The sequence below is a fragment of the Urtica dioica genome, chromosome 9 (assembly GCF_054948205.1).
Source record: "Urtica dioica subsp. dioica isolate 48M chromosome 9, U.dioica_male_clone48M_v1_H2, whole genome shotgun sequence".
Lineage (NCBI taxonomy): Eukaryota > Viridiplantae > Streptophyta > Magnoliopsida > Rosales > Urticaceae > Urtica > Urtica dioica.
Genome location: NC_142764.1, coordinates 24,146,480 through 24,171,373, shown reverse-complemented (window position 1 = coordinate 24,171,373; position 24,894 = coordinate 24,146,480). Strand labels below are relative to the sequence as shown.

General features: G+C 37.8%; 2 protein-coding genes, 2 non-coding genes and 1 pseudogene across 4 annotated transcripts; 3 read left to right on the top strand and 2 right to left on the bottom strand.

Annotated features, from left to right (window-relative positions):
• Nucleotides 1-2,209: 2,209 nt before the first annotated feature.
• LOC149386026 (helicase-like transcription factor CHR28) lies at nt 2,210-9,859 on the top strand. The gene is made up of 12 exons (XM_089627223.1): nt 2,210-2,786; nt 3,702-3,768; nt 4,074-4,421; nt 4,592-5,739; nt 5,880-5,951; nt 6,295-6,372; nt 6,498-7,413; nt 7,662-7,792; nt 7,947-8,168; nt 8,259-8,867; nt 8,969-9,178; nt 9,274-9,859. The coding sequence occupies exons 1-12, from the start codon at nt 2,610-2,612 to the stop codon at nt 9,376-9,378; spliced, it is 4,083 nt and encodes a 1,360-aa protein (XP_089483349.1). The 5' UTR covers nt 2,210-2,609; the 3' UTR covers nt 9,379-9,859.
• Nucleotides 9,860-10,066: 207 nt separating this feature from the next.
• On the top strand, nt 10,067-10,137 carry TRNAQ-CUG (transfer RNA glutamine (anticodon CUG)). The gene has a single exon. It is a non-coding gene; the product is annotated as a tRNA-Gln (tRNA).
• A 104-nt stretch (nt 10,138-10,241) lies between these two features.
• Nucleotides 10,242-10,313, top strand: TRNAQ-CUG (transfer RNA glutamine (anticodon CUG)). The gene has a single exon. It is a non-coding gene; the product is annotated as a tRNA-Gln (tRNA).
• A 245-nt stretch (nt 10,314-10,558) lies between these two features.
• LOC149386023 (alpha/beta-Hydrolases superfamily protein) lies at nt 10,559-11,734 on the bottom strand. Its single transcript, XM_089627224.1, has one exon. It carries the CDS (start codon nt 11,636-11,638, stop codon nt 10,697-10,699), a length of 942 nt encoding a protein of 313 aa, XP_089483350.1. The 5' UTR covers nt 11,639-11,734; the 3' UTR covers nt 10,559-10,696.
• A 5,797-nt stretch (nt 11,735-17,531) lies between these two features.
• On the bottom strand, nt 17,532-19,090 carry LOC149386022 (U-box domain-containing protein 21 pseudogene; annotated as a pseudogene).
• Nucleotides 19,091-24,894: the final 5,804 nt, after the last annotated feature.

Below are 24,894 nucleotides of genomic sequence, written 5' to 3'. Positions count from 1 at the left end.
TAAACGGACATATTTTTATTGAAATAAATCAAATTATTTCAATAGTAATTTTTTTTAAAATAATGAAAAACATAATAAAAAATATATATTTTAAGATATATTCTTTAATTTTGATAAGTTATCATCGAATCTCAATTTTGCATTGCAATCCTATTCCATCGGTTGATTAAGTTCTTTATGAGTTGTTGGCAATTGGCATAACATATGCGCTTTATGTGTCATGTTGATCGAGGATACATAAACAAATGGATTATCCATACCTTTAATCTATTTATTATTAAGGTTTCTCATCGACCAAGTTGTTGAACAAGGCGCAATCATCTTCTAAATGGAAATCTTGCAACTAAATTATGCGACTTCCTCATGTCATATTTTTGAACATGACAACGGTTGCTCCACTTGTGAATTTTGGAAACACTCCCAATACCTCGACTGCTATATTCACAAAGTAGTTTCAAAAGTTCATTGCTCCGCAATGACATATTATGTCAGAGCCCCTCCCACATAGGGTTTCCTTCTGATAGTACATCATGTATATATTTTTACATATGGGTTCTTGATTTTGGAGCCTCACATCTCATTTCACCTTATTCTAAATCCTTTTCGTCCATTAAACCTACTCACTCCATATGTGTGCTGCTGATGGCACTGAAATGCCATTAACAGGGATTAGCTCAATTAGCACTCCTAAAATGGACTTTTATAATGTTTATCATATTCTAAATTTTACTTTAGATTTTTCCCGAGTTGGTCAATTTTATGATTTTGGTTACTTTTTGTTTTTCCGCTCTTATTGTTATGCACATGATCTTCATTCCGATAATCTGATTGGGAATTTTGTAGGCAAATGATACTTTGCATCTTATATGAGCCGAGAGTTATGGATGATGCAACTTTTAGTGTCGATTTATCTCCCTTTCGTCTAAGTTATTCATCTTCTAATTTTTATGTATGCCATTCTTGTCTCGGACATGCTTATGATTCTCATTTAAAATACTTAGCATTCACGAGAGTTTTTGGAAAATCGCAGACTCGTGTTATTTCATATTGTTGTAGTTTCAAATTAGCAAAATATTTTGGTTTACATTTTTCTAAAACTGTATGTTTTGCTTGCACTTTTTAATTTGGTATACTCTCATGGTTGACCTTTGCATATTCCTATGAAGGATGGGTCCTCTTCCCAAAGAAAATGTGCTATTGATTCTTGTTGAGTCTACAAGATCAAAACCAAGTGCACTAGGATTATGGAGCGATACAAAACTTGCTTGATATGTTAAAGAGTTTGTTCATCAATATGACATGAACTACGAAGAAACTTTGCTCTCATTTCTAAATATGTCACTATTTGCACCCTCATTACAATGGTGTCTGTTAATTGGTGGAACATTTCTCAAATGTACGTTAAGAATGCTTTTTTGTATGTGGATCTTTAGTATGAAGTTTGCATAGTTTGTTCTATAAATGTTCCTCATAATTTGAAGGAAGTTTGCATATTGTAAAAAGTTTTTTACGGGCTTAAACAATGTTTAAAAAGTTCTCTATTTTCTTGAAGTTTGCATGCCATTTTACTAATTATAAAATAAAAAAAAATGTATTTAAAACCAAAGAATACATAATTGGTAGTACTAAATGCTAAAAAGAATTGATTGAAATAATTATAGTCAAACCAACGAATATATATTTGGAAAGATAAAAATCGAGTAATAATAAAACCTGGTTAACCGGTTTTAGCTAAAGTTTATATAAAATGAAAAGAATAATAATTGCCAGCAGAGTGGCTTTATTGTGATTTCTCTTCAATAAATTAATTTGAACAGATTATTATCAAATGTGAATTAAATCCATTAAATCCCAACTGCTGATAGAATAATCCTCTGAAATATCTTACGATTATAAAGAAAACGGCTTCAAGATTCGGATCGGTACTAACACGAGATATCAATATGTATAATAATTTAGAAAGCCGTATTATAAAATAAACATTTTGATTTTGAATAACTGTATATTTTATATTCAATCACGAGAATGCATAAAACACACGCGTGGTAAAGCGCGTGAAACGGGGTCTATGGACTCGTCCACGTCATCCTAGTTGGGAACGGCGCACGATAAGGAAACTCGGCGCACCTGTGACCTGGCCGACCTGGATTACCTCATGGTTCACGCCTCCTTTATTTAATTACGAGAATTAATTATTCCCCAAAATATAACGCAGAAGGGAAAGTAGAGAAAAAGTCGTTAACCTGCGCGTACCTTTCCCAAAACTCTCCCTTAATTACATATTTAATCTACGCACGGCACGGCAAAATTTTCAAGATTCACGACTTTGTCTTCTTTGAAGAAGAAGAAGAGGAACGCGGAGGAGAAACAAAGCGAACTTTCTCGGAAATTAGCAGGGAATTTTCTATTCACACTCGTAAATTCTTTGATTCTTTTTTTATTCCTTTCTATTTCTTTCTATATTGTTTCCCGAGAAATTTCGGTTCGGGTTTCGAGTCTCTCTAGTTTCCGAAACTGGAAGAATTGGAGCGGAATCTCGCTCGGATTTAAAGGAAGCCAAGCGGAGAGAGAGAGAGAGCTAGGGTTAGGGTTTTTTTTGTTCATGTTTGATGGCGGGTGAGAGCTCAAGCCTCGTGATGGAAGGCGGTTCGGTGGGGAACGATATTGGCACGGATTGTTTCGGCGAGGATGGTTTTGGCGGGGCCGATGATTTTGCGTTCGATATGGACATGCTGTTGGGTATTATCAACGAAGGAAACGAAGAAGACGATTCTGATCCAGCGAAGGTAGTTCCTCTTTATCTTTTGGAATTTGGTAGGAACGTTTGTTTAGCGAGGAAGAAAAATATGTGCTTTGCGAAGTGTTTCGTTGGTGTCTTATAGATTACTCTTCAGTGTTTCATGATACGGGTGATGAGTCATTTGAACCAGAGAGATTTGGATGAATATAATTTTCCTGTTAGAGAAACTCTGTGATTTAATTTTTAGGGGGAGGATTCAGAATCTTTCTATTGCCTGCACTTATTGCTTTAGGGTCTTTCTGATAAGATCGGGGTTTTTGGTTTGCGAAGATGAAATGTGCGTTGAGATTCTTTGTGTGCATATGGTTTGTACTACCTAATGGCGATGCGAGTGTCAGAGATGGTTAGTCATAGTAACGAGCGATACACAGCGCCAGTGGGGCTCAACGTGAAGTAATTAATATCAGATGTATTTTCACATGAACTATTGGTTGCCATCAATACTTTCATGTTTGCCATATGGCACAAGAATATGTGTGTGTGCTCGATTTTTGTAGTCATGGTTAAGTAGGACTAACTTTTAATTCTGCATATTCTGCATATTCCCTGAGTCAGTAAATACACTTGTAAAGTAGTAGTTTAAGGATTTTTTTTATCACGTTGGGGAGAATAGAAAAAGGTTAATGTTCATACATTTATAGGCTTCATATGTTAGTGAAAACCTAAAGGAATTGAAGAGATCATGTGTTCAAGTATATTTTTGCTTGTATATGATGCTTAATGTTTGATTTAGAAATAGGAACAAAGCTTGTAGTTTGCAGAATGTATACAACTAAATATTTCACATCTAGCTAGTATGTGACAGCTATTTTATGGCACCCATTTGTTTCCTATATATTCTCTTAATTAATTATTTCCCACTGGATTTAGAAGAGCATTCCTCACTTGGGTTCTATTGCAGAATTGTCTGGAGGAGTCAGGAAGAAGCGCCTCACGGAATGATGCGATTCCTGATGCCAGCAACCCAGGTAGTGTGAATGCATCCATAATATTCGTACTTCTGGGAAATTTTCAGCTAGGGTATGAAATAATGATACTAAAAATGACATAATGAATATCTTTTTAGGGTTGTGTGAAGTATTTTTAGTCTGTGATAAAATAACAACGTTGTAGGAAGGGTTTAGGATGTTTTAAGAACATTGTTACGTGACAAAAAGTTTTAATCTGTGATAAAATGACAATTCTGTAGGGCTTTAGCGTGTCCCAAGAATATTCTTCTCTTGTTGGACTTTGAACGAAGTTGTTATTTCTTATTTGATAACAATTGTATCAGGAGATGATTTAGGATGTTCCAATACATTGCATCCTCCAAATGACTCGGAAGCCGTGGACTCTAGAATAGGGAGTTTAGGCGATTCTGCTTTAAACCAAGGCCTACCGTTTCACCTTGGAGGTGAGGGGTCTCCTGGGATTGCTGGTTCTGCAAGCCTTAAAGACTGGTTCTCACTTGCTCCTTGCGACGGTGCTTCTCGCATTGAGAGGGCTAATTTATCACTACCCACATGCAGCACAACATCTACTTTTGGTCAGCGAGACAACTCTAATGTTTTGGGGTTTGGAGATAAGTTTGAAGTCAAGGAGGAAAAGTGCGGAAATCCTGGAGCTGAAGATAACAATGAAGGCATGTAATTAAAAAATGTTAATAATTTTAGAACGCTTTCGGTTATATCTAAGAACTATCATTTTGTACTAATGTCCTGAATCTTTATGAATCCCAAAGGCAAGGACTTATTGATGTGCTCCATTGCTTAGGTGTTTCACAGTATTCTAATTTTTAAAACATTGGTACAGGTTTTTTGAAGTTTGAGGCGTTCAGACAAAAGAGCACTGGCACCATGGAAGTATTCGAGCATAACTCGCGTACACGAGACATATCGTCCAAGGACTCGGCTGTATATCCAAGTTCTGATGTTATGAAGCATTATCCAGCTACACATTATGACACAGGAGCAGACCATCCGTTTAGTGGAAGTCACAATTCTCACTTCTTTCCTGCTAATGAAGAGCTGATGAATAGTGTGAAGAGCGAAGAACGGGAATTCATAACTGATAGTGCATGCTCTAGTACTAAGATGAAATTCAATGACCATGTTCGGAGTTCTGGAAGATCTGCCTCAAGGGTTTCAATGAATAATTACTTTGATATGGAGGGATGGAATCATGGCTATGAAAGTAACGATTTTGCTTCTTCAGTGACTTATTCTCTGTTTGATACCAATGACTGTCCTGTTGACGAAAAGCCACAATTGCAACGCTTTGATTGTGCTCAATCACACATACGCTGTGAAGATGAAATAAGGGATGAGAAAATGGAACAGCAAACTCTGCAAAGCTTCTCAATGTGGCCTTATGGTATAAATGAAGAAGCCAACAGAGAGTATCCTTGCCCTGATTACAACTTTGTTCCTGAAGACTCAAGGTCATCCTTTTCTGGAGTTTCTCATTCCTTTTCTGGCCATAGTACTCAAAATTTTATGGATGAGCAAAAAAGTGTGATGGCCAATTGGAAGGCTTATCATTCTCCAGATGATGCAAATGGTGGGCTAACATCTTTTTATGGTAATGGCATTCTGAGTAATGGTGCTGGGCAGTACTTGTCCTCTGTTCAGCCTATTACATCAATCAGTAATCAATCCTTGAGTTTTGCTTCCCGTATCTCAAAAGTCAGTCCCGAATCCAGTCACAGTAATTTTTCAGAGAAATCTGTAGTCGAGGACGACCCAGATATCTGTATAATTGAAGATATAAGTCATCCTGCCCCAATGAAACAGTCTCCAGCCATGAGGAATACTAGCCAACTAGCTTACTCTAACCAGTTTCCAATAGCAAAAACCGGGCTTGTAACTTCACAGCGTTCCACAATCAATGGTAACCATGTGGGAGTTGGAGGAGTGAGGCCTAAGGCAACAGATGAGCGCTTACTTCTGCGAATAATACAAGTTAGTTCTGCTTGTTACATTTGCTTCTGCCTTGTGAAATATTGCCTTTTTTTTTTGTTCAACTGTAAAAGAAAATACAATTTCACTTTACTTTTGATATATAGCCTTGACTATAACTGACTTTTGATGTGCATTTTCAGGATCTTGCACAGCCAAAATCCGAAATGACTCCACCAGATGGACTTTTAGCAGTAGGTCTTCTTCGGCATCAGGTTGGTTCTTTTTCATCATACTAGAGTACAATTTGGTTAGCCTCAACAATATGTGCATATTTCACCGCATGTCCAGAAATTATTAAATGAATGAGGCTAGATGTCTAGTGTTACTGTTTCTATTATCATATTTCTGGTCGTGTTTTCGTTATTGGTAATAATCACCAAATTAGGAAGTTATAAAACATGGATGAAACATTTACAATGAGACTATAGTGTTACATTAGATACACAATAAGTTGATCCCAAGTTGGCAAAGTCTTCCTCTTATGAGAATTACTCACCTATCATGTTTGATTCCCTTTTTTATTGTCTGTTTAATTGTTCATGATTTGATGGACAGAAAATTGCTTTATCGTGGATGGTTCAGAAAGAGACAGATGGCTCACGCTGTTCTGGAGGAATTCTTGCTGACGATCAGGTTTATTTCTCCTTCTCATACTTTGTTGCCGTAGTTGGGCTATTCTGAACATCATTACTTTTAAAAAAAACATCTTTACTTTATTTTTGTAAGGTTTACGATGTTTACTTATTATTTTTCTTCAGGGTTTGGGAAAAACAATATCGACAATATCACTTATTCTTAAGGAAAGGCCTCCATCTCATAGGGACTCTAATGTCAAACAAGACAAGATAGAGACTTTGAATTTGGATGAGGACGAAGGTAGTCCTGTGCTTAATGGAATGAAAGAAGAAGCTGTTTTCCCTAATGGAATGAAAGAAGAAGCTGTTACTCTTAATGCCGCGTCAGATGAAGCTCCGAAGAGAAAGAGCCCTGCGGTGCCATTAAAATTTAGACCCGCTGCCGGAACCCTAATTGTTTGTCCTACAAGTGTGTTGCGACAATGGTACGATGAGTTACGTAACAAGGTAACTAGCAAAGCTAATCTCTCTGTATTAGTGTACCATGGAAGCAGTAGAACAAAGGATCCGTCTGAGCTGGTCAAGTACGACGTTGTCCTTACTACGTACTCAATTGTGAGCATGGAGGTACCGAAGCAACACCCTGCTGATGAAGATGATGAGGAGAGAGTAAAATCAGAAGATGATGGTTTTCCTGAGGGACTCCCATCCAGTAAGAAACGAAAATGCCCTCCTAGTTCTAACAAGAAGCGTGGAAATAAAAAAGGGTCTGTCACTGAGGCGCTTTCTGGGCCTCTGGCAAAGGTGGGATGGTTCAGGGTGGTTCTGGATGAGGCCCAGAGCATTAAAAATTACAGAACTCAAGTAGCTAGGGCATGCTGGGGTCTCCGTGCTAAGCGAAGGTGGTGCTTGTCTGGGACTCCGATACAGAATGCAATTGACGATCTCTACAGCTATTTCAGATTTTTAAAATTCGACCCCTTTATTTCATTTAATGTGTTTCGCGAACACATCAAGGCTCCAATTAGCAGGAATTCAGCCAATGGGTACAGAAAACTACAAACTCTCTTAAGGACTATTATGTTACGGCGAACCAAAGGTGAGGACTAGTTTTACCTTCTAGCTGTTTGATTTTTTAGGTTGTGTATTATTATTATTTTTTATTTATTTTTATTTTTTGTGGTTTATTCTGTCTGGAAAGTGGACCTTCTATTTGGATGGAAATATGTCATACTTAGGATTAGCTTTGATCTAATTGGTGGCGATAGTTGATAATATGATCTAGCTCAATTCATTTTCTCAACCTTTTTAAGTTTTATACTAATCTAGTGCAACTATTTTCGTCAGGTACACTACTTGATGGAGAACCAATCATCAAGCTGCCGCCCAAAACTGTAAACTTGAAAAAGGTGGAATTTTCACAGGAAGAACGTGATTTTTACTCTAGGCTTGAAGCTGATTCACGCGCTCAGTTCCAAGTATGATTTTTTTTCTTCAGTAGATTAGCAATCTGATTTATGTTTGATTTCCTATCTTGTAATTTTAGCTTTCTATTACTTAAAAAGTTTTTGGCATTTCATTGTTTGTACTTTGTACGTTTCTGACGTGGCTATAAACACACTTGTATATCAGGAGTACGCTGATGCTGGGACAGTCAAACAAAACTACGTTAACATTTTGTTGATGCTCTTGCGCCTCCGACAAGCTTGCGATCACCCGTTTCTTGTTAAGGGTGTTGACTCACGCTCACTGTTGGCTTCTTCAGTTGAGACGGCAAAAAGATTACCACGAGCGGAACAAGAACATCTTCTAAGATGTTTGGAAGGTTCTTTAGCACTTTGTGGAATATGCAATGTATGTACTTTCCCAAACACACACACACACACAATCTCTCTCTCTCTCTCTCTCATATTGACCTAACCCCGTCATTTCGCTATCTAACAGGACTCGCCCGAGGATGCAGTTGTGGCTAAGTGTGGACATGTTTTCTGCAACCAATGCATTAGCGAAAAGCTTACGGGCGATGACCATCAGTGCCCCAGTACCAACTGCAAAGCCCGGCTTAACATTTCCTCAGTGTTCTCCAAAGTCACACTAAACAACTGTCTTCAAGATCAGCCTTTTCAGAACAGTCCTGATGATTGTAACTCTAAAAAAGTCGTCGAGACAATGTTCTCCTCTACTGAGAGTCTCTCATTCAATTCTTCCAAGATTAAGGCAGCTCTTGATATTTTACAGTCCGTATGTGGACCACAGCAAGATTGTTTTTCAGGTAATCGTTTGACACAAACAATGCCAGAGGGAAATGCCAGTTCTGCGGCCACTTGTGTAGGCGATATCCCTGAAAGTCGAAATTCAGATGGCGGGGAGAGTTCAAATCCCCCGATTAAGGTGGGAAGAGAAAAGGCGATAGTGTTCTCTCAGTGGACGAGGATGCTGGATTTGCTCGAGGATCGCCTTAAAGATTCATCCATGAAGTACAGAAGACTAGATGGGACCATGTCTGTCACGGCCAGAGACAAAGCTGTGAAGGATTTTAACACCATTCCCGAGGTTTGTGGAAATAATATTCTTCACTTTTTTTTAGTACTTTTTCTACCACTAAGCAATTCGCAATTGTTTGATTTTCTTCTAATTTTTAATAAATAAATCAGGTGACGGTGATGATCATGTCGCTGAAAGCTGCGAGTCTTGGCCTCAACATGGTTGCTGCGTGTCACGTTCTCCTTCTGGATCTCTGGTGGAATCCTACCACAGAGGATCAGGCTATCGACAGAGCTCATCGGATCGGACAGACTCGTCCTGTTACCGTTTTGCGATTAACCGTAAGAGATACCGTTGAGGACCGCATTTTGGCTCTTCAGGTAAGTAGGAGGATTATTATTATTATTATAAAAATTCCGTGAGATGAGCAATTTTTTTTATGGGTGGAAGTTTCTCATTGATACATGTGTGACAGCAAAAGAAGAGAGAGATGGTTGCTTCGGCATTCGGGGAGGATGAAAATGGCGGTCATCAGACACGGCTCACTGTAGATGATCTCAAATATCTGTTCATGACGTGATTATAAAATGGTGGTAGTGTAGATTTTGACAGATAGTATTTGCTAACGGCGTAATTATCCGATAGTTTTCCCCGAAGCAGTATAGGCGACAGATGCATCAGTAACAGATACGTCATCATCACTGACTAATAGAAGGATTTGAAAAGTGAAGAAATTTTTATGTTAATAGGCTCTATAGAAAGAATCACATGATCCAATTTTTTTTCCCAGTAATTGTTCAAAGCTTCTACTTCCATGAAAATGTATAGGTGAACGTGGGGACCAACTGCCTAGAGAAAGAGAGAGAGAGCTAGTTAAGGAAGGAGCTAGTAGATGGGTTATTCTTATTTTTTTTCTTCTTATTATGCACATATAATCTAGTTTTTACGTTTCTTTTTTACTTGTAAATGATAGCGATTTGCCCCTATCTTCCCTCGTATTCAGATTGTCTTGCTACAGAATTGACCAAATATTGGGTTTGATTGAAATTCAGATTTTTTTTGTTGTTGAGCAATTTGAATTTGCTTGTGCTTATTCCTTGTTCTGTTAGTAATTTACTTTGTAATTAAAAGCAGTTTTATTAGTACACGCTCCAAGATCTAAGCACATAACCGAAAAGTTTGATCTTCAAGTTGAATTTGATTTAACATGTTCTTGTTCATTTGAGTTTTTATTTTTATAATGTTATGCTTGCGATAGCAATCGAAGTGGTCCCATGGTCTAGTGGTCAGGACATTGGACTCTGAATCCAGTAACCGAGTTCAAGTCTCGGTGGGACCTACCTCTTCATGTAAAAAATTTGTTTTTTACCAAGTCAGTTATCTCTCAAAGTAATCAAATACTTTGTGTAGTTAAAAATAAAGAAAATACCGATCAACAAAAATGGTCCCATGGTCTAGTGGTTAGGACATTGGACTCTGAATCCAGTAACCCGAGTTCAAGTCTCGGTGGGACCTTTTTCCATTTGACCAAGTTTAACTATTTCTAAATTTTTTGGGGTTGTCATCACCAAATATCAAATCTTTTGGGTCAGTTACAGTATTGATGGTTGAGCGGTTGATTTGAAGTTTGAATGGAACCAAACGTCAATCCATTAGTATTTTTAAGGATTGCGATTTTTTTGAACGCAAATAAGAGTATATAGACTACTATTGCGAGACTTATAAATTTAGAAAACAAGTTATTGATTTTTCATTTGTGAACTAGAACAAAAAAAAAAAAAAGACGAAAACAAAAGGTGCGCGTTTTACATATTGAATCCAGGATCTAGAAGAGTCAATTAACTGGCATTAAGCAGTCAAATAATAACAATTGGCGGGTGTTGATTTTGAAGAAAGAATCAAGATCTTTGATTGAGCCAAGCAAGAATGTCTTTCCTGACAAGACCCACATTCTCATCGGTCTCACCAAAGAGCAAAGAATGCATCAACCCATCATAGATCTTGATCTCCTTGTCGCCGCTCTCCGCCGCGTCATACAGCTCCCGGCTCACCCCGGGGTCGGTGACCACGTCAGCGCTGCCGTGCACCACCAGAAACGGCAGCCTGACGTCACCCATCCTCGCCGCGATCCACTCCGTCACCCTCAGAAGCTCCGCCACCGTCCCCAGCCTGGGCCGCCCTCGGTACCGCATCGGATTCCTCTCCGCCACCGCCCTCTTCGCCTCCACCCTCACCGACCTCGCCACCAGGTCCCTCCCCGGCACCGCCGCCAGCGTCGGGAACACCCTCGCCGCCGCCGTCAGAACCTCCGGGATCGGCCACGGCGGGCGGATCGCGTCCGAGATCCGGCACATCGGCGCCACCAGCACCGCGCCGGAGAAGAACTCAGGGGCTAGGAAGTGGAGGAGGACGCAGATCGCTCCGCCCATGGACTCGCCGAAGAGGAAGCGAGGGAGCTCGGCGGCGGCGACGGAGGAGAAGAAGGCGAGGCAGTGTCGGGCGGCGAGGTGGACGTCGGGGACGAAGGCGGGGAGGCCGTCGGAGCGGCCGTGGGAGGGGAGGTCGAGGGCGTAGCAGGCGAAGCCGTGCTGGGCCAGGAAGATCGGAGTGCCTTGGAAAGTCCAGCTCGTGTCGTTTCCGTAGCCGTGGACCATGAAGATCGCCGCTTTCGGGGGTTTCTCCGGCGGAGGAAGCCACCGCCGAGTGAAGAGCCGGAGATCGGTCTCCGGGACCGTGAAGTAGGAGGAGGAGCCAACGATCCCCTGTTGCCGGTAGTATTCTTGCTCCGGAGTTTCGCCCCAGTAATGGATCGAATCGGAATCCCCGTCTCTTTCCGCCATCGCCACTGCTCTGGGTTTTTGGTTTTCTTTTCTAATCGAATCTCAATTGTACTTTTGACTACTTAGTTGTACCGGATTCATAATCAATGTCGTGCTTTAAATGTTTTTTACTTTTTTAGAATTTTTTTGCCTCGAGTGGTCCTCAATTTTTGCGTATTTTAGTCCTACATATAGCTGTTATCATCCACGCCGCGGAAACTGATTTGCATTTTTGAAAGGAAAAAACAATTCTTTTTCTTCTTCTTATCATCCACGCAATGAAATGAAGTATAATTGTTCTTTGCTTCGGGAGCATAATTGAACACATACGCATGTAGAATCCGCTTTCATCCCGAGGAGGTGGATTACGAAAAACACGATAGTGACAAGAGAAGTGGTCGTCACGATGAAGAAAAAGAAAGAGAAATCAGAGTTGCTTGGGATTACAATTAATATGAGCAAGGCTTATGATCGGTTGGAGTGGGGTTCATATTCCAAGTGTTAAGATGTTTCGGGGCTTTAGAAAAAGTGGTCAATCTCATTGATCAATGCATCTCCACGGCTTCCTTCGCGATCCTTCTCAATGGAAGCCCACTTGAGAAGATGAAAGCGCATCGAGACCTTCGGCAAGGTGACCTGTTATCTCCCTATCTTTTCATCATTGCGACCGAAGTCTTGAGTATGTTGCTTTTGCGAGAAGAAGGGAAAGGGAAGTTTCACACGATTAGTATTGGGAGGAACGTTTTAAGTATCTCCCGCCTCATGTTCGCAGATGAAACAATTTTCTTTTGTCGGACTCAGGTTGATGAAGTGAAGGTGGTTTGGGATTGTCTCCCTAAGTACCAAGAATGGTCGGGGCAAAGAGAATATTAAAAAATCGGGGCTCATGTTCTCGAACATTTGATCCGTGAGGAAGAAAATAAGGCTTGGGCGGTTGTTGGGCATGGAGGAGTCCCATAAAGAAATCCACTACGTCGGGAACCCTCTATTTCTAGGATGGAACCGAGGAAAAAGTTTCAAAAAGCTCAAGAAACGAGTGTACGATTGGTTGGAAGGATGGATGGCGAAATCCATATCTAAAGCGAGCCGTACCACGCTAGTCAAGTTGGTGGTCCAAAGCATCTCCTCTTATGCTATGGCCACTTTTAGGCTTCCGGCTTATTTTTGCCGCGAACTTTATCAAGCCACGATGAGGTTTTGGTGGACCGGAGATAGCAACAAGACTCGCTTCATGGCTTGGACTAGTTGGAAGTCGATATGTCAACCTAAAAGTTGAGGGGGTCTCGACTTTAGAAAGTTTGAAGACATCAATTTTGCATTTCTATGCAAGCTTGTGTGGCATATGGCGGCGGAGGCTAATCTCTTGTGGGCGGCTCTTCTCAAGAGGAAGTATTGTGACGACCTTGGATTCTTCAGGTGCAAGCCAAAAAATTACAAATTCTGGTGGTTGGAAGGACATTATGTCCACTCGGGAAGTTATCTAACAAAATTCGTGTTTCCTGGTAGGAGATGGACCAGGGTTTCTCTCTTGGAATCAAATTGGGCTCAAAGAGACATCTCTTTAGTGCAACTCTCCGAAAGCGGCCCCCGTCCGATGGTAATGACAGACCTGTTTTTGCCAAATTATAGAGTTTTGAACGTTCCGAATATCATTGAGTGGCTTGGAAACGAAGTGGTGACGGATCTAGAAAATCTGAGAATTTCTACAGCCTCAATACGAGATCGTCTCAAGTGGACTGGGCCGACCAATGGAGAATTTGATGTCAAATCGGCGTACTGGGCCGTAGCCTGGGCTACCTTTAATCCTAAAGAGGAAGTTTGGGGTAAGATATGGAAGATCAAAGCTCCACAAAGGATGAGATTGATTTTTTTGCGGCTTGGAAGAGATTGCTTCCCGACAAGAGCGAGGCTGGGCAGGATTTTCGATATGGTGGATACATCTTGCATTTTTCGTGGGTCCCCGATCGAGGAGATTCAACACCTCTTCTTTGAATGTCATTTCATGCGTCAGCTTTGGTTGGTGACAGTATAGGGTGTTCGATGGAGATGAGAGACTCGGAAGAGGAAAAAATGCCTTATGGAGCTGGTCGAGCGAGATCAGGAGATGGCGGTAATAGGTCGTTATACAAGGGCGTTCGTAATTAAGGCCGCCATTATCATCGAGGCAATTTGAAAATGACGCAATGATCGTATATTTCGAGGGGATTTCAAATTGCATGGATTCGAAGACGTTTACAGGAAGTCTCAAGGGCTTGGATTCTCGGCTCTGAAATCGAGGCCTAGTCAAGGTAGATCGCGAATAAGTGGCGCAGACCGGGTCAGTGCTAGTGAAGATTAACGTGGACACAACTTTCACTATGGATCGAGCCGCTGTCGGGGTAGTGTGTCGGAACGAGGAGAATATAGTTCGTTGGATGTGGAAGAATTCTGTCGACGCTGCCACGACGATTGAGGCAGAGATGAGCGGAGTATATTTGGCTGTGTTTCTAGCTAAGTTCAAGAACGATAAGCATTTCATCATTGAGGGAGATAATAAGCTAATCATGGATAGCCTTAAAAGTTCGGTGGACTGTCCGGTATGGAGTTTATTACCCCTTCATGAGCAGATTCAGTTAGCTTCATCGTCTTCCATTGATAGTGATTCTCGTTGAATGAAATGCCATAGTTTCAAAAAATAAAAAAAAAAAAGAAAAGAAAAGAAGATAGGTAGAGGGATATAGTAGGTGTCTCTCGAAATCAAGGTGAAATTCGAGAAATGGACACGGTTGTCCCTTTTTTAGCGGTAGATATTTATGCCCTATATTCCAAGTTTTTATCTTAATTAATGCCCACTTTTGTGTGTTAATGTGAGATAATATTCTGAAGCGAAAAACATGAAAGAGACATACAAGTCTACCTGTCTCAAAGTAGGAGTAATTAATGACATTTTTTTCCTCGTGAAATTCACTTATCGGTTAAAGAAAATCAGCAATAATGGTATGTAGATCATATATAGCTAAAATTTTCAATCTAGGCGAGGTTATAAGTGTTTTTCAATTTTTATTGGAAAGTAATAAAAGGTAAACTAGCAACGTAGCCATTTTGAAACATGATTTTTGGAATCTAGCCAACGTTTGGTAAATTTTGCAATCTAACCATTTACTGAAATTTACGGATATAAAATACCTAATTTACCATTTTTCTTATACTTACTTGATCAAAACACTAGCCCACGTTTGACCGGTTTGAATTGTATGCAGTCAATTAATTTCAGATTTTTTCGCAATTTAATTGGATATTTAGCTAATTTAATATGAGATTCGGTGATGTAATTAAAAGAGAAAATTTAATGCAATAAATGCACAAAAAATTTACCATAATTAACAGAAATTAACAAATCAGCGGAGATTAACAAAAATTTACAAACATTTACACTGTATTTTCTTACACGGCTATAATTTCAGCAATTTAATTTCAGCTTTTTGAATTCATAATATGAGATTCGGTGATGTAATTAAAAGGGAAATGAAATATTTATTTGATTGAATAAGTCAAACAAGATAATGAATACACGTAATTATGATAAAATCCCGTTCAAAATTAGAAAATAAATTTGGAAAACAAAAATACTGTATTAAATGCGTATTAAAGGAAAGGAAAGAAATCGGCTCTATTTGCACATATGTAAATTTACCATAATTAACAGAAATTAACAAAGTAAGGGAGATTAACAAAAATTTACGAACATTTACACTGTATTTGCTTACACGGCTATAATGTTAATTAAAGAAAAAAAACGCTCAATAACCAACTTTGCCAAGTATAGAATTTTTTTTAAAATTTGAAATATAAACCGAATATAACAAATTCGGCTACAAACCAAGTTTCAAAACGTGGGCTAGTATTTTTGAAACAAAACCAAGGCTAATATAGTAAATACCATTTTACATAAATATGACACGTCATCAAATTTGGCTAGATTCGAAAATTAAACGAAACGTTGGCTACATTACAATTGCAACGTTTGATGTGGCTTAGATCGACTAATTTTTCTATATTTATTGAAAAGGTCCTCAATATTTCTAGTTGGATATTGCTTAAAGTCAATAATCACTAATGATAAATAAACATTATTTTTGAATATTGATAAATATTCTTTTTAGTTATAGTATTTAAAAAATACCCATCGGTAATTAGTATGTCAGTAGATTTTGATCGACCGTTGGTGCACCGCTTTTTTTGTTGATGGGATTCGGGTTCATTGCATACTAACGCTCGAGTTTGGAATAGCAACGTTGGAGAAACGATCGAAAGCTGATTTAATTTTGCCTCCGAACTCGAAAGCTGATGACCCTAGTTTTTCTGTCGCATAGAGTTTTCACCGTGACTGAGCCTTGACCAAAGATGCATCGAATTCTAGGTTTTGACTACTATAAAAGAGATATTCTGCCTTAGGAGTTTGGTTACACACTTTATGTTTAATACTGTCTTGTTCTATTTGCGCTATTTCGTGGGAGTGACAAAATATGCTTTGTGTAACGTGGTATTGTTAGATAACATATCGTTACAAATGTTGATCAAACACTTGAGGAATGGTTTGAGTGGAAGTCATGAGACTCAAATTCAGGGGGAGCCTTAGTTGAAGCAAAGCAATGAGCAACCGAGAGATCTAAAGATCACTAGAAGCCTGATGCAAGAAGCAAAAGAAATCCAGAAAGCTTGAACCGTTAAGGATCTATAGCTGAGCCAAAATGTATGTAATCCGATATCCTCTTATGGTATTGTGCTGACAATGTTTGCCTAAATATTAGATCTGTTGTTGTATAATTTTGGTATCCTGATAATTTTTGTGTATTTTTCTATTCCGCATTTCTAAACATTTTTTAGGATTAAGAGAATGGTTACCCAATAAGTATCGAAACGATCGTTCGTGTTCGATACATGAGAGCCGTAATTAACCCATAAAGAGTAATTTACCCAACAAATGGCATCACAACGATTGTTCGTGTCTGATACCACCTATTTCCCAACACAAATCGTGTCTTGTAGCTGATGCGCCTCGGATCAGATTCCGGTTAGCGCCTCCTCCATGGTGGTGAGTCGAGCATCTAGTTGATGCTGCTTGGAAGTCAAGTCATGTAGATCTATGCTCTTATACCAATGATGAGGTCCTTGATAAAACAATACAAGAAGTAAAGAAAACGCAAACAGTACAAAAGGAAGAAGATGGTACTAAAAAAAATAAAATAAAAAGGGCAGATTTATATTGATAAGGACCACTGGCCTTTCGAGAAGATCATGACGCTCTCTAACGAATACAGAGTACAAGCCTAATTTTCTGAAGGCCTCCACACACTACCACTTTTAAAAGCATAATCCTAAAAAGATAATGATTTTTCATCGTCTACCCATTACACGCAAATAAGTCCCTAACTACTCATCTTTATTTCTTATAAACTCATAAGAACCTGGCTCTTTTTTTTTTTTTTGAGAACTCATAAGAACCTGGCTCTTATCACAATCTTTTGTCTTTTTATTTACTGGTTTTATCTTTGATCATTAATAATGTAATCTATTGTGTTCATATTCTAAAATCTGTCAAGACACTATAAGCAGCTTGTTAATCAACTTCTAAAGCATTGATTATCTTGTTCTACGACATCTTATTCTTCGAAATTATTATTTTTTTCTCACTGCAAAAAAATATATATATGCGGTTCAATTAACATCACTATATGCATTATTTTATGAATCCGAATCTTCTATCACATTTTGGTGTCTTCGCTTCACTGGTGTCCCTCCAATCTTAATAAGTTATATCATCTTTTTTATTTAATTATTTATTTAAAAATAATTAGAATAATAAATTGTCTTGGATTGGGGATACTAAAAGAGCACACCAAAAAGGACTCTGGATTCTTATTTTATAGAGGTAACACCATTCAGTTACACGGAATAATCTCAAAAAATTTGTATACGCGTTGGGAAACATAACTTAGTCTGTATGTATTTCTGTAGAAAAATGAACAACTCTTTTCTGTCTAGCTAAAATATAGGATCAATAACGTAAATAATAATACAAAAAAACCTTAATCTCAAAAAGGTCTCTTGAGATCCTTGAAATCCATGGAATCTATGCACTCAACTTTGCCTCTGTGGAGATTCAAAGTCCTCAACAACTCGCCAGTCTTTTCCTTGACCCTCTCACCGCACCCAAGTTGCAGCACCAAAAGCAGCTTCTGAAACGCCCCCACTTGGAGCGCCTCCACCGCCGCTCCGACGACGGCCCTGTAGTCGTCGTCGTCGTCGTTTCTCTTGCACAGCTTCCACAGTATCGAGATGGAGAGCTCCGTGGAGAGGTCCGAGACGCGGAGGATCTTCTTCACCAGGACCGGCACCGTGAGAGCGTTCCCACGCGCCTCGGCCCGGCCCGCGGGACTCTCGGCCAGCCCATCGAGGACACCCAGGGCCTTCTCGCACGTGCTCTTGTCCGAGTCCGCGAGGATTTCTAGGGCTACGGAGATCGAGCCCAGTTCCACGAGCCTTTCCCGGGCATCGGGGTCGGACTTTGCCAGGTGGCACATCGCCGTCAACGAGGCCTTTGTCGAGCTCGGGCAGATTATGGGTTCTCTCACCATCCTAACCAGCGCTTCCAAAGCTCCTTCGAGCCTTGTAAACGACGACGACGATGAAGAAGAAGATGTTATGATCTGCTGGAGGACGAGGATTGAGCTCCTCCGGCGGGACGAATCTCCGGCGTTGAGAAACCTGACCATGCAGCCGAGAGACGCGTCTGATCTCAACCTTGACTTGGCTTCCTCGTCCGCGATCGGGGAGATCATCGTCAGAGCAGAGAGAATCTCGTCGTTGACATCATCGTCGGCTTCTCCGGCGAAGGTATCGAACGCGGCGGCGAGGGTCCGGGAAGCTCCGGCGCCGGCAACGCAGCGGCGGTTCCGTTCGCTCTCCCTCATAGTGGCGTTAAGCGCGGCCACGGTCTCGCGGCAGCGCTGGCCGTCGCTTCTCCCGGCGGCGGCGGAGATTCTGGAGAGAACTCCGTCGGCCTCGGTGGCGGTGATCGGAATCCTCGGAGTGGGAATCCGGTCGACGCCGAGGGATTTGTTCTGCACGCACCACTCCTGGATCATCCTCCTGATGGCGTGGTTGGGGACGGGCTCGAGGCTGAGGAAGGCCTGCTTGGTGGTGGGACACGTGGCGTTCCCGGACTCGATCCACATCTCGATGCTGTCGCGGTCGTAGGTTATCCCGGTGGTTAGGGTGACCGGGTCTTTCATCAGGTCCAGCGAGATCGGGCACCGGAAATGGCTCGGAATGGCCAGCTCTTGAAGGGCCGCGCCGCCGCTATGTTTCCCGGCCCGGCGGGAAGATCTCCGCCGCCTCCACGATGACATCATCATATTGGGTGAAGCGAATGTCGTTTTTGTGTACTTTTTTGTTATACAACCTCTCTCTCTCTCTCTCTATCTCTAACTCTCTCTCTCTCTCATGTTTATATCTATATATAAATATGAATGCATGTGTTTGTGTAAGGGAATGAAAAATGTGACGCGGGCTTAGACTTTGAATTTTTTTTTTTGAAGAAGAATAAAAGAATGGAATTCTTAATCAAAGAAGAGAGGTGTGGGTTTTCAGTATTTGACCGTTGAAAGTTTGAAACGGTAAAAGTGTAGGACACCGCCAAAGGTTTGGACGAAATAGATGAAGCAGGGTTTAGAATGGAGACTAAGTCCAACAGTAATCACTGCATAATAAACAACAATAAACAATATAAAATTGGGTGATGTAGCTAAAAGAGTCAAGAGTCATAGTAGTAATATGTTTTCAAAATTATTTTTGACCGAAGATTAATTTTTTTGAAAGTGATAACTTACTTATAATAATCGTCAAAATTTTTAATCTTGGTTGTCAAACAAATTTTGAAAACGTAAATTTGGCTATTTTGCTGAAAAGTTGAAACTTTGGCTATTTTGTTAATCAATAAGTTTCGGTTATTTTGTACCATTTTTTCATAATAAACTTCAGATTTTTTATTTTTATTTGATTTATTTTTTACTTTTACTTTTACACCCTTATATAATATTTATCCATTCTTTCATGTGTTTTTAGTTTATAACATCACATTATTTATCAACTTATTATTCCGAAATCACCATAACCATGAATATAATATGTTTTCTTAGTGCTGAATTCATGGCCGCATCTATTTTTTCTATTTGATTTTACTTGGTTGATTAAAAAAATTATTGTACATTCTTATAATTTAACCAAAAAAAAAAAAAAAAAAACCTGGTAGACAATTTTAAAATCCACCGTACAAAATTGGCATGTAAAGAGTAAAGCTCCAATTGCATTCACTATTAATTTTGATAAATATTATATCGTGATACCTAATTTTGTACATTATATCTTCGCGACATACATATATAATTGAGTCTATTAGATATATAATCGTATTTACAGTTTTATATTGTTATATAGCCAACGTTTCGTAAAATCTTAGGTAAATAGTCACGTCCATGTATTTACACGAATAAATTGATGTAAATATGCCACTCTTTTATTTCAATAAAAGGGTAAATCAAGAATGTCACGTCATCTTTATGACTATTTACCTAATATTTATGAAACGTTGGAAATATAGCAATCTCAAGCATTTAAGTTGGCTAATTACCTTTTTTTTTTGTATATAATATACATATATAACTAAAATAAAAATCTTTGACGAAAAAAAGATTCATTAGATATACAGAAAATTAGGAAAATAGTCAACTTAAACGTTTGACATTGCTAAATAACCAACATTTGGTAAATCTGAGGTAAATAATCACTTTCAGACATAAATCTTAGGTAAATAACCAACGTTTGTTATATGATAGTGACTATTTACTTAAGATTTACGTCTGAAAGTGACTATTTACCTAATATTTACCAAATGTTGACTATTTAGAGCATCTACAATGCATCTCTACTATAGAGATAGAGATAGAGATGCATGCACAATGCATCTTTAAATTTTTCTCCATTCTTCAAATATGAAGCTAAACGCAATAGTGTGTCTCCAAATATGGAGATGCACTATTTCATCTCTATATTTACCCCAAACTTTTAAAAATTATATTATTAGCCCAAAATTTAATTTATAACTACAATTTAATACTTATATGTATTATATATTTATTTGTAAATTAGTGTATTCTAAAAATTATTAATTAAAAAACAACTCATACTTGAAAAAAGAAAATAAAATTACTACAATAGAAATCACAATATTTTACATAAACAATAAAAAAAACATCAAGACATTTAAAAATTACATAATTGAAAAACTTAAGTCACAATACTACATAAAAAAAATTAAAAAAAAAAGATTAAGGCATAAATAAAGACTTTAGACACAATAAATAAAACCAAACTACTTATATGAAAGTCTAATAGCTCGGAAAATCACTTCCGGAACCTCCAATATTATCAAATATTGTCCCAAACACATTCGTGGAATTAGAAGTACCAGATTGTTGTAGTTGTTCCTCGTATATTTTTTGTGTAATACGTGCTTGTTCCTGAATAATATAAGCACGTCGGCGTCGATCAGAAATAGAATTTGGGTCTTGTATCATGATTTTGATCTCCATATCTTTCTTTCTGAGCTCCATGTCTTCCGCTTTCATTTCCAAGCGACGACGTGCAATTTCCAGCTGTTGTTGTTGAGCTTCTAACTGTGTTTGCTTTTGATCGTTGCTCTGTTTCAATAACTCTTTTAGTTCGTCATCGCGTTCTCTTTTTAATTTTTCACTAGCTGAAGCCTCTTGGTGCAATTTTCTCTTAAGTTTTGCCTTTTTCACCCCAATTGGCCGAGTTGACGAACCACCAGATGTGTTGTCATCTAAATTAATTGAAAAAGAGGAAATTCCCGGACTTGCTGTTGCAGAGGGAGTATCAGACTGTGATGACTCACTAACATTAGGGGTTGGGTTATCAGACTGGAATGACTCTTTTAAATTAACATTTTGCCTACGTGCATTTGGAGTTCTTCAATCACGGTTTGCTATTATTGCGGGACCGGTACGTTTTTGGCGCAAAGAAATATTGCATGACATAATGACAACCTGCATCATTTTGCATAATATGATAATCGAAGACGAGCGTGATTTAAGTGCTCCAATCGAAGAAGAGACTGCACCGCCTCCAGAAGTTGAAATGGTGGTTGATGAAGATGTTCGGTTTCAACAATTTATGAGTAGATACAGCCAAATCAGAGACAAAGATGCCCATTTTGCCCTACGTAATGCATTAATAGATCATCTGTGGGAGAGATATTCAAATTCTTAAGTCTATATTTATGTTTTTGTTAATCAATTAATAGCTTGTGGTGTGTTTTATTTATTTTTATTAATGTACTGCATTTACTTATGTTGTGGTGTGTTTTTTTTTTATTATGAGATGTAATATTTTAATTTATGTACTCTATTTTCAATTAATATATTATCATATTTGTGCAATTAATGAATTTTTTTTAATTTTCGGATAGATTATTAATAATATCTATGTATTTGGACTAATATGAACAAAATTAATGGTGTTGGTCAAATTTACAATTTATAAAAATAATAATGGGTTAAAACTCAATTATAAAAAAATATAGTGGGAGAGGATATATTTAGAATATTCTTTAAAGAAGATGTAAAATAGAGATGGAGTGTAGATAAAATATACTGTTGACTGATGTAAATATGTAAAATAGAGATGAAAAGTAGAGATGGATTGTGGATGGTCTTAGCAATGTCAAATGTTTAAGTTGACTATTTTTCTAATGGACCCTTAGATATATAGTCATATTTACAGTTTTAATTTGCTATTTAATCAATTTTTAATAAGTTTTCGGTAAATAGCCATGAAAAATGAAACAATGTGCTTAACTAATAATTGTTCAATTTATTGAATGTACGCAGTAGCCAGTCTTGCACGGTTAAAGTATATATTTCTTGCGTTCATAACGCGTTTAGTCTGAGGCATGGATTTCAAGCAAAATCGTGACTTCTAGACGATATCTAATTGTTTCTTCGTCTACATGCTTTCTACCTTTGAAAAGAAACTTGATAAACTAAACATTAAAAAACCAAAATTATTTTTACTAATTATATTAACACACCCATAATACAAGCCCACATGTATCATTAAAAAACTAAAATGATTATTAATACACATGCCCCACTCGCCCTTTTGGGGCGGGCATGGTCTAGACTCACTCATAATACAAGCCCACATGTATCATTAAGCCCAACCCTTATGTGCTGAATTATGCCTTTTGACACAACTCTTATTATAGTCTAGAGATATTCTTGATTTGCTTTGTTAGTTTGATAAAGTATAACTGAAATATATAAATAATCTTAAGTTAAATTTTTTTTTTCTTCCTTTAACTCAACTTTAAAGAAATTGATTAGGTTAGCTTTAAGCTGATTTTAATACTTCTATAATTATATATCAATTCGCATTTCTTCATTGTTGTTTCTTTCGCCACTATTGTTTTTCAAGGGTTCGTCCAATATGCATCGATTTCATTTTTAACTATATAATTAATACACTAGGAATCTAGGATGTTTGGCGTGCGACGTTTCAATGCACGATGTTGCATGCTTAATTAAATTGTTAATTAAGATATGCTCTCCCTATCAATATCATACCAAAAAAAAAAAAAAAAATTAAGCTATCAGTAGTGTGTGTAGACTATTCTTTTATAAAATTTAGAGACGTAGTAACATGTTTTGTAGAAAGAATAGATTGACCGGGTTTTTAGGTCTTAGATTAGAATATTTACGTAACTAAAACTATAATGTCAGATGAAAGAAAAACAGATCAAACGGACTGGAATCAGACCGATCCACTGCAAATGACAGAAAAATAAAATAAAATTGAAAACAAATTCAGACCAATCTTTATGCTGGTCGTGTTCATTCCATTTTATCGGCCATGATAACTGGCCTTATCATATTAAATTTGTATGCCATTTGTCGCATCTAAGGAGAACTTCCCATCCCACATGCCTGAAAAAGAAAAGAAAAAGGAGAACTTGCTCATGTTTTATAATATTTTTTGGTGGTTACATGTTGAAATTCGGAAAGCTACGTTATTGGTGGTGGTGGCTACCCAATCAAAGATAGAATTATTTGGTTATTCTAGGTCGTGAGAGAAGCTTCACACGTGTCCACAAGGTGCTATTATGTATGGATTATGCACACACACGCATATATACACACACACACACACACACACATATATATATTTTATATATTATGTGTGTGTGTGTTTGGGAGAGTAAAGTGTCTCTTCGATAGGCATATTAGCCATTTGATTATATAGAGCAACCTATTGTTCATGAGTAATACATTCAATAATTAGGACATTTGGAGTCTAAGGCCAAGTTCTAGATTTTTTAGTGCAAGGCTGAGTCTTACTCAAAGAGAATTTTTGAACGTCGTTAAACAATAAATTAGAGAACATTTTAGTAGTTATAGACTTTGGTTGAGCGTCGTTCTACTTTAATCTGCAGCTCAGAGTAGTCGTCATATCCACTTACAACCTCTTGTCCGTCATGCGAATCACCGTCTATCACCTCCATTTCCAATTTTTTTTCTCTGGTTGTTTTATGTATCAATAATTCAGATTTAAATATATTTTCAATACCACTACTAGATCTTTGATCAAAACATTTTATCGGTTTTATTATTTAGATATAAACTTTTGATTCATTAACAATTTTGTTCTTATATATGGAGGTGAATCAGTTACCTCACGTCTACCAGAAAGCATTAAGCAACATGCGTAGGCCATATTATTTGTTTGTGGAACGTGTTATCTGAAAAGACTAATAACATACATTTTTTTTTTTTTTTTTTTTTTTTTTTGTATTTATGATGTTCTATTCATCTCTTTTTATGGCGTTTTTACCTTTTTAATATATTTTAATTTAATTTGATTTTTTTAACTTTTATTACTATATTCTGGTTGAAAAGTATTTTTAAGAAAGATATGATTTTATATATCATATAATGCAAAAAAAAATACTAATATAAAATTTCTTACTCCATTTCGATCTCTATCTCTCTCCATTATTCATGAAATCTAGAAGAAATATTTATAAAGAGTATGAAAAAAGCGAGCACAAATAATAACTTTAAAAATGTATAAGTTTTATCCAATATTAAATAATATATCACAAAAAAATCTTTAGCACAACAATTGACGTATTTATACCATGTGTTTTACAATCATAAAAA

What these genes read in the sequence shown, in the direction of transcription:
- LOC149386026 (XM_089627223.1), top strand. Translation starts at nt 2,610, where the DNA reads ATGGCGGGTGAGAGCTCAAGCCTCGTGATGGAAGGCGGTTCGGTGGGG. An exon ending in TCCTGATGCCAGCAACCCAG is followed by an intron (nt 3,769 to 4,073) that starts GTAGTGTGAATG and finishes CAATTGTATCAG; the next exon opens with GAGATGATTTAGGATGTTCC. An exon ending in ATTTTAACACCATTCCCGAG is followed by an intron (nt 8,868 to 8,968) that starts GTTTGTGGAAAT and finishes TAAATAAATCAG; the next exon opens with GTGACGGTGATGATCATGTC.
- LOC149386023 (XM_089627224.1), bottom strand. Translation starts at nt 11,638, where the DNA reads ATGGCGGAAAGAGACGGGGATTCCGATTCGATCCATTACTGGGGCGAA.